This window comes from Protomyctophum parallelum (assembly GCF_964188405.1).
Source record: "Protomyctophum parallelum genome assembly, chromosome: 18".
In the NCBI taxonomy this organism is placed as follows: Eukaryota; Metazoa; Chordata; class Actinopteri; order Myctophiformes; family Myctophidae; genus Protomyctophum; species Protomyctophum parallelum.
This window is the reverse complement of record NC_139716.1, coordinates 29,622,393-29,642,023: the sequence shown is the minus strand read 5'-3', so window position 1 is coordinate 29,642,023 and position 19,631 is coordinate 29,622,393. Positions and strand designations below refer to the sequence as shown.

At 42.1% G+C, this 19,631-nt stretch overlaps 2 protein-coding genes across 4 annotated transcripts in view; one reads left to right on the top strand and one right to left on the bottom strand.

Moving 5' to 3' along the window:
* The window catches only part of LOC310875826 (cytidine deaminase), a 29,623-nt gene that overhangs the window by 6,745 nt on the left and 3,247 nt on the right, over positions 1 to 19,631 (top strand). The window lies entirely within an intron of this gene.
* Positions 1,024 to 18,629, bottom strand: tm4sf5 (transmembrane 4 L six family member 5; the record flags this gene model as incomplete). Its single annotated transcript, XM_083789518.1, has 5 exons — positions 1,024 to 1,038; positions 7,782 to 7,971; positions 10,090 to 10,241; positions 12,319 to 12,399; positions 18,456 to 18,629. 5 exons carry the CDS (start codon positions 18,627 to 18,629, stop codon positions 1,024 to 1,026), a joined length of 612 nt encoding a protein of 203 aa, XP_083645644.1.

Sequence of the window (19,631 nt, the reverse complement as noted above, 5' to 3'; positions counted from 1 at the left end):
CTCAAGTCACCCCTGGCCTGTTTCAGTTCCTTGTCTGAGTGAGGACATGCCACTCTTCTCTCCTTTCCCCCTTCCGATGTCTCTATAGCCTCTCTCTCTCTCTCTCTCTCTCTCTCGAAGCGCCTGATGGCTTAATGTTTAGGCAGGGTACATTACCACATGGTCACAGATTGAATGCCCTCATTACTTGTCCCTGGTTCAACTGTTACTACCGGCTGCCTGGACTATGTTTGCTGTACGCATGTCTTCCCCCTGTTCTCTGTCTGCATCTACTGTCTCTCTCTTCACTGTATCTATCTTACAGAGATACTTACATGCCACACCAACATTTCACTTTGCTACTTGTATCTATATATAATATGAGTGAGTGACAAATACAACTTTAATGTTTTATTTTTTTTGTTCTTGGCAATGGCCATTTGGATCTACAGTATAGGTTCTCATACCAATCAGCTGGTGATTGTGGACGCAGTAAACAGAACTGTGGCCCTCCCCATGAATCCGTTTTTTAGGGACACAGACCGAAGGTACAAAGATATGCATTACACATTTGGGGGTCACGGCGGGTGCATATGGTTAGACATACTAATGGTTTAACAGGCATTAGTCCGTCGACACCGTCGCTATAGCCTCACATCTTTGTAGCTGAAGTTACACCTGCTGGACGTTTTTGTAGCTTTGTGGCTGTGTAGCTTTTGCGGCAGCTACAAACGTCTGATGTGTCTTGTATCTTCATGTCGCTGGCTTCAATCGAAAATTAATGGTAGACCGTATCTTTACATCTGAATGTGTGAACGCAGCATTAAGTTCCTGGTTAAGCCGTACATTAGGACTCTTTTTCGATCTACACCTTAATAACACATTTTATTTATAAGGCGCCTTTCAGGGCACTCGAGGTCGCCTTAACCAGAGGATTAAAGACCATTCAATTAGGCATCACACACATGCACAAACAGATGTGTTTTTATAGCACAAAAAGCTCCTTGGCTTCACTTTACAAACATTTTGAGCATTGCACAATCCCTAGTCCCCGTCAGACTGCGAACAGAGAATGTGTAAAACCTCATTATGCAGGGCTGTAGCAGCACGTTTCTCACGTAAGCTCTCTCCCCAGCGTTTGCTACTGGGAAGGGGCAAACACACACGCACACACACGCACGCACGAACATGCACACACACGCACACACAGTGATGTGAGACTGGGACTGACTGCCTCAAGTCACCCCTGGCCTGTTACAGTGACATAGTCTGAGGATATGCCACTCTTCTCTCCTTTCCTCCTTCTGCTCTGTCTATAACTCCCTCTCTCTCTCTGATGGTAGAAATGTGACAGCACAATGTTATCATGTATTGACTACACAATGCTTCAGTATCTGGCTCTTATGACTTGGGTCTGTGGGGGGGGCATCACTAAACTGCGATGTCTCTGGGTCAGTCTGTGTGCAGTCTCAGCCTGTGTATCATTGGGTGTAGTGGTGTAATGTGAAGAAAGATGACTCAATGGCCACTTGTTGTAATGCTCGGTCAGAATGAAGCTTTGGCCAAATTGTGGGTCATATCTCTGGTGCCAGTTAATACTGGAGGCCAGGACCCACAGGTGTAGGTTATAGCGCTGAGATTTGTACCGTGCCAGACACAGTGTGACTCAATTTGAGACTATACCATTTTGGAACCCCATTTGGGCACATCTGTGTTCCGTGAGAACACATTAGTTTTGTTTCGTTTCATTTAATTGCAAAAAAAACAATGGCAAAAGGAAGAGAAGATAGAACAGTACATTATATAGAACAGTACATTATGACGTGTCGTTGTGAGCTTTGAGATACTGACCTTCGGCACAAAATGTTTGGAAACCATATTGTAATAGACTCAAATAGAGTGATAGTAAAAGAAAGGAAAAGGCACTCTGATCTCGACCCCATATCTCCCACCTCTGCAACATGATGCATGCATCTGCATGATGCAGACATGTTGACACTGTTCTTTCTATTATGTCATGTTTGTTTTTCTCTGCCCACCTCTGTGGCTTGGCATGGGTCATGCGTCGTTGCGGTCGGCATAATTATTGGGCGGTGCACTCCGTCGGGATTCGTCTGAGTTCAACATTTGTTTTTTTGGCTACACGAGAAACAGCGTGATTGTTTTTTTGTTTTTTTTAATGCTGCTGATCTGATTCTTGTATTTACATTTTTCGTTCATCTCCTATTTTTCTGTGTAACATTTGAAAAAGTAATTTCATTACATTGAGCCATAACATATATATACAAAACCAAAAAAAGATGCTGTGGTTGTTGAGTCTTCCCAATTCCTGAGAGGGAAAGAGAGAATTAAGTGAAAGAAGAGCAGAGTAAATCATGCCAACTGCTAAATTGGTTTAAGACCTTTTTCCCCCTACATTTCCATCCCCAGTCCCACCATTGTGAGAACTAACAGTTGTTCACAATGCTCAAAAAGTATAATTTTTTTGTCCGCTGTCATTTGTCACCGTTATGAAATATCAGACCTGCCTTAATGTATATATTGTATTGCTAATTAATTGTATTAACCATTAAAGCCATTATACTTAATTGACCGGTGCATCCCAGTGGTCTGTACCCACCTCAAAGGGGACTGCCCATAACTCAGAAGTCCCATTTGTCCAAACATGCGCTGCCCCGCTTGCTGTTATGTTTAGGGTTAGGGACCCATTTAAAAATGCCCCTACACCAAATAATAGATTTTCACGTTGCGACGCATCAATTTCCGATGTTCGGGCCGGTATGGGAATGTTTGGGATGCTACTAGGGTTCATAATGGTTAATACAGTATATCCAGCCTGAACCAGTTCTGTTCTAGATGGCATGTGTTCCGTTCTGTCTTCTCTTCGCTGTTGTTGCCATCTGGGGCGGGACGCAGCGAGGGGTTCATTTCTGAATAATGGCCTAACCGCAGGGTCGAAATTAGTGCACCAGGCGGATAAAACAGAAGATTTGGCTTCACACTCCAATGGCCATCGCCCTCTATTTGTCTGTCCTCTACCCCCCTCTCCTCCCCAACACCACCACCCATCTAGCATTTTCCTCTCGATGTTTATTTTCTCTTTCCCACCACCCCTTGTTTTTCAATGCCTGCCTCTTCTCGCTTGCTTTCCTTTCTGTCACATTCTCCTCCTCTTTCCCCACTTGGGCTCTGTCTGTCCGTAGCACTTCATCGACCTGTTGTTTCAGCACATATGTGACTTGCATGAAAACCAGACGAGTGTGGGGCCCCTTTCCGTTTGGCTCGCTTTGTTCTACTACTGGACTCTTCAGTCAACTCTCCTCAATCACTCCCCAGCTCCTTCCTTCCTTGCTTTCTTCCCTACGTTGTTATGTAAGAGGGGTTACTTGTGAACAGATCAACAATCTGTTTGCCGAAGCCTCCTTTAATGCGCCGTTGTACATATATAAATATCAATTAGGCTTTAATCACATTAACGCCGGTGTCCCTATTCTGGACATTACGTTATGGTTAGGTGAAGATTATCGATTATCGAAGATTATCAACACTTTCATCCCGCGACGCCGTCGTATGACGAAGTCTACTCATAGGGCTTAAGTGGCTATGTCACGACAATGGTCACAGCCAAGCCTCTCCAAAGCTAACTAAAATCTATCTATCTAAACTAGTTATTGCTTTTTGCCAAACCAAACACTGTAAAAAAAAAAAAAACAGCATCCTGCTCATTGGGAAGGATCTGACACCTGCCACACACCTATAATAAGCTTAATTTAATTAATTTACTGGAACTTTGCGAAAGACTGTTTCCCCAAATAGCTTTGTTATAGATAGTGGGGATCAATTTGACCAATTCGGTTAGATGCGGCGGTGGCTCAGTGGCTGGGAACCCAGGCTCTCCCAGAGTTATTAGTGTCGAAGTGTCCTTGAGCAAGACACTGAACCCCGAATTGCTCCTGATGTGCTGGTTGGTGCCTTGCACGATTTCCGCCGCCATCGGTGTATGAATGCGTGTGTGAATATAATGCAGAATCTACGTAAAGCGCCTTGGGTAAAGGCGCAATATAAATGCGCCAATGGTTAGGAACGGGTACATTGAGTACAATGAGTGTAAACATTTCAGTGAGATTTATTTGATATCATGTTTTGGCTTCTGTGGCCCTAATACATGGAATGACCTGCAAACTACATTAAAATTGACCCTGAGTCGGTTTAAAACCTTGTTGAGCATACAGATCCCCACAATATGTAACTGTTTTTAGATTACTTGACGACACTGAAAATGTGAATGTTACTGTAAATTACTGTTACTGTTGTAATTTCGAGAACAAATACAACTTGAATGAATAGAGCGTAAAGACCGTAGGGGTGGACCCTTGAGCCTTGCATGTGTGTGTGTGTGTGTGAATGGGTGAATACATGTAATCAACCTTGTAAAGCACTTTGGAGAAAGACGCTATACACAGTATAAACGAACCATTTACCATTACAGCAATTGTGGTAGTTATTTGTAGTTGTGCAATTGTTTGATGAAAGATTTATTTCTATTGTTTACAAAGTTGCTAAGATATGCAGGCCATCCTTGTAAATAAGAATGTGTTCTTAAGTGACCTAGAGAGAGAGAGAGATCCATCCGCTCTCACACATTGTAAAGAGATAAGAGTTCCACAGTCAGCTGTTTCAACTGTGGTCACCCACACTGTCTAATTAATATGTTTAGAATCCACAGTAAGGTGGCATTGGCATGGAGAGATGAGACATGTACAGTAATGCTTTTGTATATCGTGCACTATTCTCTTGTGAGCTCTCAGAAACACATTGGTGGCCCGGCCTCTCAATACACAGCCAGCGTCTATATTTACCTGAAGTGTATTTATCTTGGAAGTTAGGTAACAATTACGACGAAGCGGCTCCATAGCAACAACAGATCATGGGCTTAACCTGGCCCTTTTCGAATAGACGCCCGTGATACCGCACTGCTAGTGCAGCTGCAGTCCTTACAGGAACCACAGGGGGCTCTGACCTCTGATCCTGTCCTGACGCACAACAAGCCTGTTAGGTCTGGCTGTCTGTGAATAAAGGAACTGCTGAGAGCTTAGAACGCAACATGAGATCAGTAATTGACAGAGAACAGTGGAGAGATTCTGCTTAGTTTCACTCAAGTCATTCAAGTAGATAATTGGAGTTACTGAGTCAATGATATGGTTAGGAAACAGTAATGGGTTTTCCACATTGTTTTGGCAAGTTGTATATTATTCATTATTACTTTATTATAACTTTATATTTTATTCCATTATATATATTAACTCAACTATACATAACTATGGGGTTATTTCACCCTTTGTTTGGGACCAACAATCAATGACACATTGTGTGTGTAATGGTTTTATTTGTCAGGGGCCCACAAATATTAAAGCAGAAAATGTACAAACTGGTCAAATAAGTTATTGGTGATAGTCACACTATCAATGTTTTAAAATACCTTTTAAAACATTAATACCCCTTCCTAACAAAGCCACATTAGGACAATTCAGATATATTCAGTCAGATATGTTAAATAGATTTTCCAAAGATTCCCTACGATTTTCCAAATGTTCCATCACTCAATAAAAATGCCCAATACAAGCTTCTAGCTCAATCTGATAATCAGGCTACCCATTTGGTACTTTCATAAGGAGAAAACATGCTATAAGAATATTCTTTAGTTAAAAAAAAGAAGAAAAAAAAAAAGAATTGTAGACAGGCAGTTGATACAAAACATTACCAGTGTCAAGACTATAGTAGGATGCATATTTCAACAGTCCAATTCAAGCGCACATGATGAAACTCTTGTGTTTAACTGTTTAAAACCTACCAAAGGGTAAAATAATACAGCACATACATGGCATCTGATTTGGACATGTTAAAGGACCACTTCACCACTTTTCAACCTATCTTCATATAATAGGTCCTCACTAATAATCATGATAAAATGGCACTTGTTTCTACTCAGTCTGTGTCTCATAGGAGGGCTGAGGGCAGTTTAGAAACCGTCTTCCAGTGACATCATCATTAGGCAGATTTATTTTTCAACAAGATTTTTTTACAAAAATGTTGCAACTTTTCAGGACTAGAAAGCCTGCCGTTTCTATTAGCTTGGATTCCCCATCGATGATGTCACTGGAAGACGGTTTCTGAACTGCCCACAGCCCTCCTATGAGACACAGACCGAGTAGAACGAAATTGCGCTATGTTTTCATGATTATTAGTGAGGACCTATTATGAAGATAATTTGAAAAGTGGTGAAGTGGTCCTTTAAAGAGCATCAAAGGAAAAACAACAACACACTCCATAGAAATGCAAGGCTGGGAGGAAAGAAACGCAGCAAACCAATTAAGCACTGTTTCCGTGGCCTTTCTGGGGAAAGGTTCCAGCCTGCCGATCAGATCACGAGTGTTCTTTTCTTCACGCCTTTCACAGGCCTCCCTCTTCCTGCAAATAAATAAGTCACGTTTTCATTACCTGCTTCTGACAGGAAGAGACCTATACAGTAGCTGTCCATCAGGAGGACTACCTCATTGTTTCTTAAGACAATTATTCCACAGTGTTCAAACTGGTTCAAACACTACAGAGAGTTTGTAATTATGGCCCCTAGATAGGAAGCTATCTTTTGTTTGTCATTTCCGTTAACAAAAACATACATTTAAGTTTCTGGAATGTCCATTTCTGCTAAGCAGTGAGGTACCAGACAGGCACCGCCTATTTGATTCACAGTAGGAATTGTTTATGCGACTGCAAATGCGAAACGGACGTACACGACTGTTTAGCAGAGGCATTTGAATATTGTGAGAGCAAACAGTATATGTCTTGAGAGACTTCCCCATTGTTAACGGGGCTGTGTTACTGTTATATCAGGGAGGTGCTTTGATGTGCATTATCTTTTCCTGTGGGTTTTGTGGGTTGTGTACAAATGTGCACTTTGTGATGTAACCCTAAACCAATCATTTGCAATTGATGGCAGGACACTGTGTGTCCCTGTGTTTATAATAGATTGTGCATGTGTATACGTACACACAGGCACACGTGTACGTTCACGTGTTGGATTTTACATGTACATAATATGGGTATGGGAGTGTACAAAGGAAGACCAACAGAAGGTGTTCCAGACCTATGTACTGTATGTTCAGCCATGGGCTAAATCCCAGCTTAAACTTCAACCGTCACATTGATTTTCTTACTTATTTGCCCTGTGCAATATTCTGCTGAGTTAGACCTTAAGTCAGCCATTCTGCTACGTTGCCCACCTAGTATTTACTGTCCATGTAATGAGTAATGTCTCCTTTTTTGCAGTTGGCATAGCACCTTCTTGTCTACTGTCAAATTTGCACAGTATGGAAGAAAAAGGTGGTACAAATGGAATTCCTTTGTATAGATTTTCTGCAGTTCCACGTTACAACTCGCTTGAAGTCAGTCTGCCTTCACAGGCAATTCATGGACCACCAACCAACTGCCAGCTCTTCTTTCCCTTTTGGGGAATGACAGATCTCTGTGATTTAGACTACCTTGCTCTCACCCCTCAATGGCCCCCTGGACCATGGAACATAAATATATATATTGGAATGTAAATGTATACTGCTATACTATGTGGAATGTACAGGAACGCCACAAGTGATGTAACAAAGTTTTCTTGAGACCCTGTATGAGCAAACATACCCTGGCAATACAAATAATTCTGATATGGACATGGTATGTGCGTGGTGTGTGCCGGTGCATGTGTGCGTGCGTGCCTGAGAGAGGGAGAGACCCAGTGCAGTTCTTCCGCTTACCTCCTTGCTTTTGCGGCAGTCCCCGCAGATACAGCCCATGCAGCCGTTAACCACCTGTATGCCGCACAGGACTGTCTGCAGCACGCCCATGCACAGCAGGATGGCAAACAGAACAATGTGCCACAGCACTATGTTCTCGGGCAACTTGCAGTCTGTCCATAGAGACTTGTCAGACAGGTAGCTGGCGTTTCTGCAGGGATATACAGACGTGAACACAGGCAGTCAGAAAGTTAATGACTTGTCTTGACTTGTGTGCTGGTGGTCAGCAGGGTTGATTTTGGCAGCACATTTTGATTTTAGTTTTAGTCATATAGTCTCCTGAATAGTTTTAATTTAGTTTCAGTCACATTTTAGTCACCTGGAATGTTTTTGTCTAGTTTTAGTCGACTAAATGTACAGTTGATTTAGTCGACTAAAATGTATTTTGCCGGGCCTTGATGCCACCGCAATGACAGTTTTTACATTTGCTGAAAATAGTAGATCTGCTATTTTCATAATGCAACCAAGTGTAAAATGACTTATACTGGATCTCTTGTCCACTAGTCCCTTCCTGACATTTTAGACTAGTTTTTATTTGTTGACGAAATTGTCAGTATATTTAGTCTTAGTTTTAGTCATTATGAATTCATAGCGTGGATCTCGTTTATAAAATAAAGAAGAAAGGGGTTATATATTGCATTGAATTAAGGGCTTGGCCCAAGCAGAATATTGTTTGTTGGGTAAACTGTGCTGTAGTATGCTGTGGTTTGTCTATACAGAACATGCTCTGCCCAAGCATGTAAAATACCTTGAAGATGCCAACAGCCTCTTAATGTATCTACAGCATTAGACAACATGAGCTCTCATAAACTGCATGGACACCTTTTCACACCTTATGGTTATGACTAATACAATCGATAAACAATACCATGTTTGTGTGGGTATGTATAGGGGGGCACTTACTGTGTCATGCTGGGGCACATAGAAGCCTGTTTCTTATGCTGGAGTAACGTGATGGCCCCTTTTTCCTAATACCCAGATTTTGTATAATTTTTTGATTCACGGAAAGTTAATGTCCCCCTCTAGACAAAAATATGAATGTTTCCAATCTGAGAGGTTCTGAGATGAAATGCAATAGTCCATTAATAGACGTGGAGCAAGTAATGAATCAGATATTATATGTATCTCATATATTATCTCATTTATTTTTGTTATCATTTGGCCATAAACAATGAACTACACTAACAGTCCCTGTCACTGCCAACACTGCCAACACCAGCAGCAGCTTCTCACCTGATGTAGTTACATCAGAAGGGCGTATGCAATATGCATGCAGGTAACCCCCCCCCCCCCCCCCCCCCCCCCCGGCCCCAAGTAACTCTCCCAGCATAGCTGCTGGCGGGTACACGCACCCCGACCAACCAGTAGGGTCAAAGAACACAATCTCCTGCCAAGTTCAACTGTAAACCACTGGATGTGTGAATGTGTTCACTGAAGCACATTCCTCCACAGGGGAATCGAACCCTATAATCTCCACACGGCGTTGAGCGATTGCTTTTACGCCTGTGCCGCCTAGACACCCGAAATACACGATCTTTAATGCCCTACATTTCTTACAGAACACAATCTAATCCTTTAAAGTTGATGCCGCTGCTTTGAGGCCCAATCGTTGTATGAATCTATATTGAGGTTGAGGCTATCAGAAGATATAGATATATTATATTATGATATAATATTTCATCATTATTTTTTAGATATTATGTAAATAATAATAATACTTATTATCTTCAGTCTAACAAGAGGACTATCTGTCTATGTATACTAAAACCACAAAATAACAAATAAGCAAAGGCCTTGTCTGCCCCCTACTGGATGGTGTGTGTGTTACTTCTGATCAATATACGCATCAATATTCATATTTTACATTCATACATTCCCATAAAGCAAAGGAGCTTACACATTATGGACCCTGTGTGTAAAAGCTAATCCAGCAATCCAGCAAATGTCACTGTACACATGCATCTGTGTGAATGGGTCTGTGTGTCATTAGTGTAAAACATTTCTAAATTATGTATGGGTTTTCTCCCTAAGATATTCCACATTAAAAAAGCAGATGTACACACACTCACAGCGCATTGCAACGCGTCGTGAGCTAGTATAGATCGGCTATATTTCAATGGCGGAAATATGAATTTAGGATAAAGTGGTTAAACTAAACGTTTAAATGTTTTTTTCTGCTGGACCACATTTTGATAACCACTGTTGTAATAATACATTGGGATAACAACATACACAATGTTATTAAGTGGCTAAGTACATGTACACTCACACGGGGAGGCCTTCGAAGGGGTAATCCCATGTGTCTTTGCCGTCTACGGTGGTCAGACATTTTGGCCCTTTGGCCAGAGCTGCCGAAGACACACTGGTGCAATAGATGGCGCCAATCAGGCCAAAGCCAGACGAAAAGACTGAACTCAGCATCTGTTAGTGTTGTGAACAGAAAGAGGCAGCAGCGCGCACGCACGCACGCACGCACGCACACACGCACACACGCACACATGCACACACAATAATGTAAGACTCTTTTGGAGCACTTTTGTACTTTTGTACTGATAAATATTTCCATTTCCATTTGGACTGAGTAATAGCCCATCACTACACTAGTCGCCATGCCCACAAGCAGCTATATAGTTGTCAATGTGTGGGCAATACCATCCCGATTTGCACTACATTACATTTACCGCTTTGTTCACAAACTGCTGGCTATAGTTAAAGGGAAACTTCACCCTTTTTAAGAAATAATATATGTTAATGACATTTAGAAGATTTAGAACACTTTTCTGAGCGTCTTTATGTGTGTATATGTGGTTTTAGATATTTTAGATTTTAGCAGTGAGTCCAGTGTCTCTGATGTCATGGACACTGGGCTCACTTCCTTCCTGGACTACATGTTGTCTCAGTATAGGTGCTGCCACACTATCAAAAGAGCTGCGCACGTTTTCGGCTGCGCACAGCTTCAAAACCGGGTTTTTAGACAGCTGGTGGATGGAAAAGAAGCTCCACTCTGGCCGTCCACTTGCGCGACGGCCAGATTCCCGGAAGCGCTCTCCTCCGCGGACCGTCTCCTCAATCGTCCGTGGAGGTGGAGCTTCATTCCCATCCACCAGCTGTCTAAAAACCAGCTGCGCACACGCATCACAGCTTCATCTGTACGCGGCGCAAAACCGTTTTGCGCTTAGGTGTGGAAAGGGCTTAAGACAGCCCTCCCACTATCCACAAGTAGGAGCAGTGCACCAAAGCATTATGGGAAAAGTGAGCCCAGTGACGGGCTCACTGCTAAACTCTAAAATATCTAAAGCCACATATTACACACATAAAGACCCCCGGGAAAGTGTTCTACATCTTCTAAACGTCATTGACATATATCTTTTAGCAAAAAGGGTGAAGTGTCCCTTTAATTAAAGAGAAAAAAACTGAGATGAACGGGTTTTAATGGGCTTATAATGGCAATTCTAATTGGAAGAGAAAAACAATGATGCTGATTCGACCGCGTGGTAAACAGGAGGATAACAGCGATTTGGATACTGTTCTTGTGATTCCTTTTTGGATTGCTTTGAAACAGTGATTTTGGTTGGGCAGCTTTGTAACGGCATATTCTGATTTGAAAGCCTTCATAAACAAATCTTATGTGTTATGATGAAAGCAATTCTAGTAATTAGTAACCCCGTCCAATCAGAAACACTGCTATTAACCTGTCCAATTGGAATCCAATCATGTACAGAAAAAAAGACACAGGTGGGATTTGATTCAGAATCCAGTAGTCACATGGTGTGGTTTGTCAAGCAAGTATCTCAAGCACTATGCCAATTTTTTTTCTTCTTTTAAAATTTTAAATTTCATGGACCTGTGGTACTGCATACACTGAGGCCCCTTTTCCACCGGTTGGTTCCCAATGGGAACCGGTTCAGTTCTTTTTGGTTTTTAGTCCATGAGCCAGAGCTTCAAAATTGAAACGTTAATTATGAATTGAGTGTGCAAAACCATACCTATATTAGAATGTTATCACCATTAAACTTCCCCAATTGAGTACTTACACGAAGACAATGATTTATTGTATTACACATTTTACATTTTTAAATATGCAAATGAGGCATTATGTAGGAAAATAATCGAAAATATGAAAAAGCTACTACTGTGGAATTAAGGGTTATCATGTATTAATTTACTTGTATTGATCCTATAAACAATTTAATATAGGGTATAGTTTGCCCACCAATTTTGGAGCTCTGGCTCACGGACTAAAAACCAAAAAGAACTGAACCGGTTCCCATTGGTGGAAATGGGGTCTGAGAGTGAACAAATGGAACCATATGGGTTTCCGTTTGTACACTCTCAGAGATACAGACCTGTAAGTGTCCATTTGGTTCATATAGGTTTCATAACTATAGCCTAAATCCATTAGCTGGCACCCCTGGAATCCCCTGGCCTGGACCGCACTGAGAACCACTGTTTTATATGACGACAAGGAAATGTAAATCTTTCATCTGGCTTTACTCACACGACAGCGGTTTCCACAGCAACCTGCTCCACAGCAACCTTTACCCCCTGCTCTGATAGCTGAACAGCTGGGACACAGCATCTGTCAATTCAAACAGTATAGGTGTCATTTATTAAGCAAGCTACGTAAAACAACTTTATGGAACACACCTCAAACACACTGTGGTTCGTCGGACAGATATAGAACCCCACCTTAAAAGGGAGCGGTATTGGATCTATAGTCTGGCAGTCAACAGGCTTCTTTTGTTAAAGTGGGAAATTTGGTATATAGTCTTTTTATTGGCTTAAAATATTGTCTATGTACATACATTCATGAATCCACTTGCGGACCGGCTGTCAGCATTGAGCAATGTTTTACAAGGGGTTTATACAGTATGTGACCATACCATTAACATCCCATATAAGGCAAAAAATTCAAAGTGTCATTATGCTTTAAGCATGTGACATGTCAAACTAGAGGGTTTTCATGATTCTGAATCCATTCAAAGCATTTGTTTTGCACAAAAAACACTCCTTGGGCTAATGACAAATGTGATGAGGTCAGCACATTTTGGGCACATTTGGACAAGTGTCACATGCTACTTAATAATGCACAATGGGGGGGGGGGGGGTGTATGTGAGTGTGCATGTGCGTGCACGTTCCTGACTTAGTTAGTTAGTTAGTTAGTTCGTTTATTGTCCACATTTGGAAATTTGTCTTCTGTCTCAACAACAGCAAAAACAAAACAGCAACAACACTTACACAATTATTTTCATGGCAAAAATGCAGGACAACAGTGGCAAACACATAAAAAAAACCCAAATCTAGCGAGACATGGTATCATTTAGTGCCTTAATGGCATTAGGAATGAAGGAATTTTTAAAGATGTTACGGTTAGCTTTTGGTACTTTGTACCCTATACGGGAAGTAGTTCGAACTCCCTGCAGAGTGGATGAGAGGGGTCATTTGCTATCTTGACAGCTTTGTTTTCGAAGTACTTCCTTGTAGATACAACTTAATTGTCTCCACCAGGCCGAAGGCATGTGGGGAGAGTATGTTTTGCACTCCGTCCGTCCGTGTGTCCGTCCGTGTGTCCGTGTGTCCGTGTGTCCGTGTGTCCGTGAACAGCTAATCTCGGCCACCGTTAACCCGGTCGATGCCATATTTTGCACACACACTCCCTGGATGCCAACCATGAACCTCTGCCCCAAACTTTCCAGAACGGCCTGTTATAGCGCCACCAGGAGGCCGCTTTGTGCAAAACAAGTTTTTGCACAGTACACCTACAGATTTTGTCCAAACATCACGCAAATTGGTACACAGTCTCTCTAGAGCCATTCAACGAAACGGGTCTTTCAGATTTATCAGACTCCATCCTGATTGGTTAAGATTGGCTTCCAAAGTTCACAGGAGTGCTCAGTTTCAAACAAAATGCTGCAAATCATGAACACATTGCGTGATTTCCGTGAAATTGTGCACCCACATTCCCACTAGGCCGAGGACGAAATGCCACATGAACAATTTCAACTCAGCCTCAAGGTGGCGCTATAACTGGCCGAAAAGTGTTTTTACCTCTAACTGCACGGATCTGTGGATAACCTGGTGGAGACCTGTGCCCGGAAGGGCACTTTTTGTTTCTGTGTCTTCCCAATGATTTTTGAGGCTAGGTTCACTATTCGCTGTACCTTGCTTCTTCCTTTTACATTAAGATTGCCATACCACATTGCCATGTTAAAAGTCAAGATTCCCACTATCAGGTTCTTATAGACTGTTTCCATGATATGCTTGCTCACTCTAAAGGAGTTGAGCATGTGTAGTAGGTGGAGGCGTTGGTTACAAGTTTTAAAATCTGGTCAGTATTTTCACTATATATATGTGCCTAAGTATTTAAAATAGTCTACTACCCAATTTGTCCACTCATTGTAATGGACTGCACAGGTTCCTTTTCATGAATGAATTTGAGCGACCACATCAAACACGAGGTGGATGCTGGAAAATACTGCGGCATGGTCATGCTGGACCTCCAAAAGGCTTTTGACACCGTGAACCACTCCATACTGGTTAACAAGCTTAAAGCTATTGGTTTTGATAGCACATCAGTGAGCTGGATGCAATCCTACCTGGAGGGGAGAGAACAGATGGTGGAGGTGAACGGAACACTGTCCCCTCCCCTCCCAGTGAGCTGTGGCGTCCCACAAGGAAGCATACTAGGGCCTTTACTGTTCCTAATTTATGTTAACGACATGACTTCAGCTTGTGACTGCAACTTGTTCCTGTTCGCAGATGACTCAGCACTGCTGGTCTCGGACAGGAACAAACTGCAGGTTGAAAAGACCCTCAGCTCTGAACTCGGTAGAATCTGCACCTGGCTCGCTGATAACAAACTATCCTTACACCTGGGAAAAACTGAATCCATCCTCTTCGGATCAAATAGTAAACTCAGCAAGGCAGATGGCTTCTTGGTTAGAGTCGGTGACAATATTATCACACGAAAAGATGAAATTACCTACCTAGGTTCCATCCTGGAGGCCAATCTTTCCGGTGATAAAATGGCCACCAACGTAATCAAAAAAGTCAATCAAAGAACAAGATTCCTTTACAGGATCTCCTCACTGGTCAGCAAAACCACCTTGAAGACCTTAACAGGAGCCCTCGTACAATGTTTCTTTGACTATGCATCCACCTCTTGGTACCACAGCACCTCAAAGGCCCTTAAAACAAGGCTCCAGACCTCTCAAAACAAACTGGTCAGGCTCCTACTTGGCCTCACCCCCCGAACCCACCTCACCCCTGCCCACTTTGACAGGCTGGGATGGCTTAGGGTCGACGACAGAGTACAGCATCTTGCAATGGGTCTGGTCCACAAGATTCGATACACCACCAAGATACCCATGTACCTGTCTAAATACTTCCTTAATGTAAACGAAGTCCACACCCACAACACCAGAGGGAGTGCAACGAACCATGTACAACCCAGATTCGGCACAAACAAGGGACTAAATTCTTTTCGCTCCTATGCCACCAAAATGTGGAACGCCCTACCAACAGTCATTAAGACATGTGAATCCCTTGACTCCTTCAAAACCGCTCTCAAAGGGCACCTACGGACGGCTGCAATTCGAAACTGGCCTCTGTAAAATCTGAATCCCCCCCACCCCCCCACCCCATTTTCCCTCACTGTATATTGTATATTTTCCCTTTTTTGCTTCCCATATGATGAATTCCTGTTCTGTTCTTTACCTACAGAGAAATGTCTATTTGTATGTCTCTAAATGTTTGTATGTCCTTAAATGTTTTGATGAATTGAACAATGTGGACCCTGTTGTAAACAAGTGTAATGCTTAATTGGGTCGTCCACTCACAGTTGACAGTCTTTGTATTGAGTTTGTGCTTAAAATGTACTGTAAATTCTACAAACTGTTAATAAAGATTTCAATCAATCAATCAAAATGACAAGTTATTTTGTTTTTGTCACATTGATCCCTAAGGAGCTTTTATCACACCAGTTCTGAAGAGATATGACACATGTACTCTAGTCTGTATGCTTCCTCCCCTGCTGTGTCCCCCTTCTTCAGTAAGGCAACCATATCATCCGCATATTTGAACAAATGAAACATATCCTGATCTAACTGGAATTAATTTGCATATAATAAGGAGAAAAGTAAGGGGGGTAAGATCCCTGCGGAGCACCAGTGTTAAGCACAGTGATGTCGGACAGAGTATCATTAACACGGACCTGTTGAGGGCGGTCAGAGAGGAAGTATCTGACAAGATGGATAATACCTCCATTTACCCCTATGTCAATGAGTCTCAGCAGAAGGGTGTGTGTATCTACATGCTGTTGAAAGCATAGGTAATAAAAGGACTCTGGCAAAGTGGGAGGGGACTTGAAGATGCTTTGACAGTTCTTTCTGCTTTGGCAATGTAAACGTACGTTTTCTCATGCCAATAAAGCCCTTTGAATTGAATTGAATTGACAGGGTGTTAAACAGGCTGATAGTTGCATCATCAGTTCCTCTCTGACTTTTATAAGCAAATTGAAGCTGTTAGAAACCATCGCTGTAATTGTCTGCTTATAACTCTTTCAAAACATTTCCCCAAAAATGGAAGTAAGAGCAATGGGCCTGAAGTCTTTTAGTTCAGTGGGCGTGGCTCCAGGCTTCTTGGGGAGAGGCACAATACAAGACATTTTCCATAAATTAGATCACATATTGGATATATAGCCTACCATGATTGGGGACACATTGGTGTCCCCAATTTTGATGTGATTGCAGTTTCAAAAGGTTAACCCTTTTATGGGTTAAAGTTAAGTGTTTCCGTCAGGGTTATGGTTATTTATATGTAAGGTTAAGGTGTGTGTTCTGTATTCCGTCTATGACGTCTTTGCCATCTATCCATAAATCCACCACGTCTCTGTCTGTCTGTACGTTTTGTCTGTACGTGCGTACGGCTGTAATGCACGTAACTCGAGAACTGTTTGCTCCACTGACTTCAAATTTGACACACACGTTCCACACCCCCACAGGGAGTGCAGTGCCCGGTGTCGAGTCGGTCGGACCTATGGTTGTCCAGAACCGCCACAAAAGGCCTCTGCCCAGGCTCTGGACAGGGCCCCTGCCCATGGTCCATATATGGAGCTGGCCTGTTCTGACATCACAACACTCCATATTTGGGCATGCCTGACACAGAACTCCATAGGAATAAAGGGACACAGAGAGACGGATACAGAAATCTCCATATATGGGTATAAAAGGGACACAGACAGATGGGTGGAAGGGGTACTCTGACACGGGTACAACGGCTATTGCATAGCTGGGTGGGGCATGGATCTCCAACTTCCATCGTTACCGACTCGGTGCTCTACAGCCGGTCTAGTTTGTCTAGTTTAGTTTGTTACAATTATATTTTTGTGTGCGTAACATGTCATCTCTTATCTCCTATACCAATATTTGTGAATCCCGAATCAATTATTAGTTTCTGTTCCAAAGGGTAATGACACCTAAATGAGTGTGCCGAGTCATGGAACAAGAGTTTCTCACTATACAAGGCTCGGGTCACTATCACAATCTCGCTTATGATGCACTAGTGATAAAGACACACCCTTATATGCATCAAAGGTCTCCATTTACCACACACATCATACAATTATGCATTATTATCTAAGTTCCTGATATCAGACTTGATGCTCAGATGACCAGGTGTGCAGAGTGGAAGTCACCTTAATAGTACAAGTGAGACGTTTCAAAAACTAAGTGGACACAGGACACAAACTGTGGGCCCAAATTATTCTTAATGTTCATCCTAATGTTGCACAGGATTTGCTATTTGTGCAACATTGTTTTTATACAGTATAAGTGTATACAGGGTATCTGCACATTTCTAAAGTGGCAATTTAAGGACTTTTAAAACATTTTAAATACCTCTAAAATGCAAAAGATATAAAAAGAATCACTCCTGTGTGAAGTGAGGGGCGCTCTTATCATCATACAACATACGTCATAATACATCATCTCATTCCGGCCAATTCGAATTTGCGTCCACTCCTCACCTTCGTCTTCAATGTTTGTTCTTTACGCAATGTTTTTGTTTACACAAACACTCAAAACTGGCTATTCATTATCAATGGCATTTAATTTTTGTGTTAGTTAGTTCAATGTTTGTGTTTACACCCACCCTCAAAGCTGGACATAGGAGGGGCTAGTGCCCCTAAAAAAAGAATAAGACCATTACGGCATGAACAAACTAATAATGTAAAAATGGTCAAACCTTGGAGAAATTGGCAAAAATGGAGGCGTTGTGAGCTTGTATAGGTGAGCAACTGTCCCAATATTTATCTGTAGAACCGAGTCAAACCAAAATTAATGTATGCCTTAACTCAGTGTCAGGGTGGCGCGTCAACTTCAAATATGACTATTTTGGGGGGTTGCGGCCTGAAAGGTTTGAGAACCACTGCTATAGACCATAGATACATCTGTTGCTGAGAAATTAGCAGGAAGAAAGTGTGTTTAAAGGCCTATCGTATGTGTCTATACATGTGTATTGTGTATTTCAGAAGAAAAGAAGAAAAAAAGCCATGGCATGTACGGTATGTGTCAAGCCACTGATTGATTTAATTGTGATTTACTATAATTTATAATATGACATAAATCAATACTCACAAAGAGTCCTCCTCCAATGAGTCCCCCCATGAGCCAGACCTCCAAGGTGATCTGACTGTTCTCCAGGCTCTTTCCATCGGGGAAGAACAGGAGCAGGTTGGAGATCATGCAGATGAACGCTGAAGGCAGCAAGATCAGACCCACCAGGCGGGCACACTTTCCTGTACAGCACATCCTTCTGTCTCTCTGTCTCTCTATGCTCTATGCTGAAAAAAAGACGACGACAAACGACGACAACCGCGGCCACCAAAAAACAAAAAGGAAAGTAACTGAGGGGAGGCTCGGGAAGTGAGTAACGAACGACTCACTAGGGCCAGCACACACAGTCGTCACAGGGTGGAAGGCAAACACAACAGGACTGAGAACAAAGGCCAAGTGATGGTTTAGCTGCCTGCGAGATCACGTGTGACCATCTACTTGCAATAATAGACCACATAAACTGTTGTTTTAACTTTACTCAAAACATATCTTTGCCTCTGCAAATGTTGCAAGGTGTATATCTCTAGACAAATTAATGCAGGGTAATTATAGCATAACAGATAAGAGGGGAAGGGATGGGAGGGTAGATTTCTAGACTGCCCTTTGATACCTGAACATGGTATCAGACATTAGTTCCATTTATGGACTGTTGCGTTAACATAGGTTGGAATAAACTTGGAATAAACAAGTGTTTGTCAAGTGAAATGGACATAGACAGACTGGGGTGGAGTCGAAATTTACATTACAGTACTGTATTACTATTTAGAGTGGGACGTCAACTCCAACTTCTATAAACCTAGAATGTTCTACAAATTAATTGGCCGTGTCTATTTGAAAGAGGAAATTGGATACTACTATATCTAAGAATACCTTTTTATGGCCGTTCAGTGTTCCTAATGGTGGTGGGTTAATGAGTATCAAACTGCTGACATTGACAGACCTGCTGAATGTTATCAGCATTCTTTGTCGCTGTGCAATTAGAAATTCCAATTGCAATAGGTTTTCTGTGTTATGGGTATCTTTGATGAAATGTGGCTAAATGTTTATTAAGAAAAAACTCTCGTTCTCGATCGGTCCCAACATAGATACATGCCATAATCATTACTGTACATGAACTGAACAGAGAACACAAAACAAATTGCATACACTAAACATTGCAAACCTGTTTAAATTGATCTAATGTTAACTGGTAAAGTA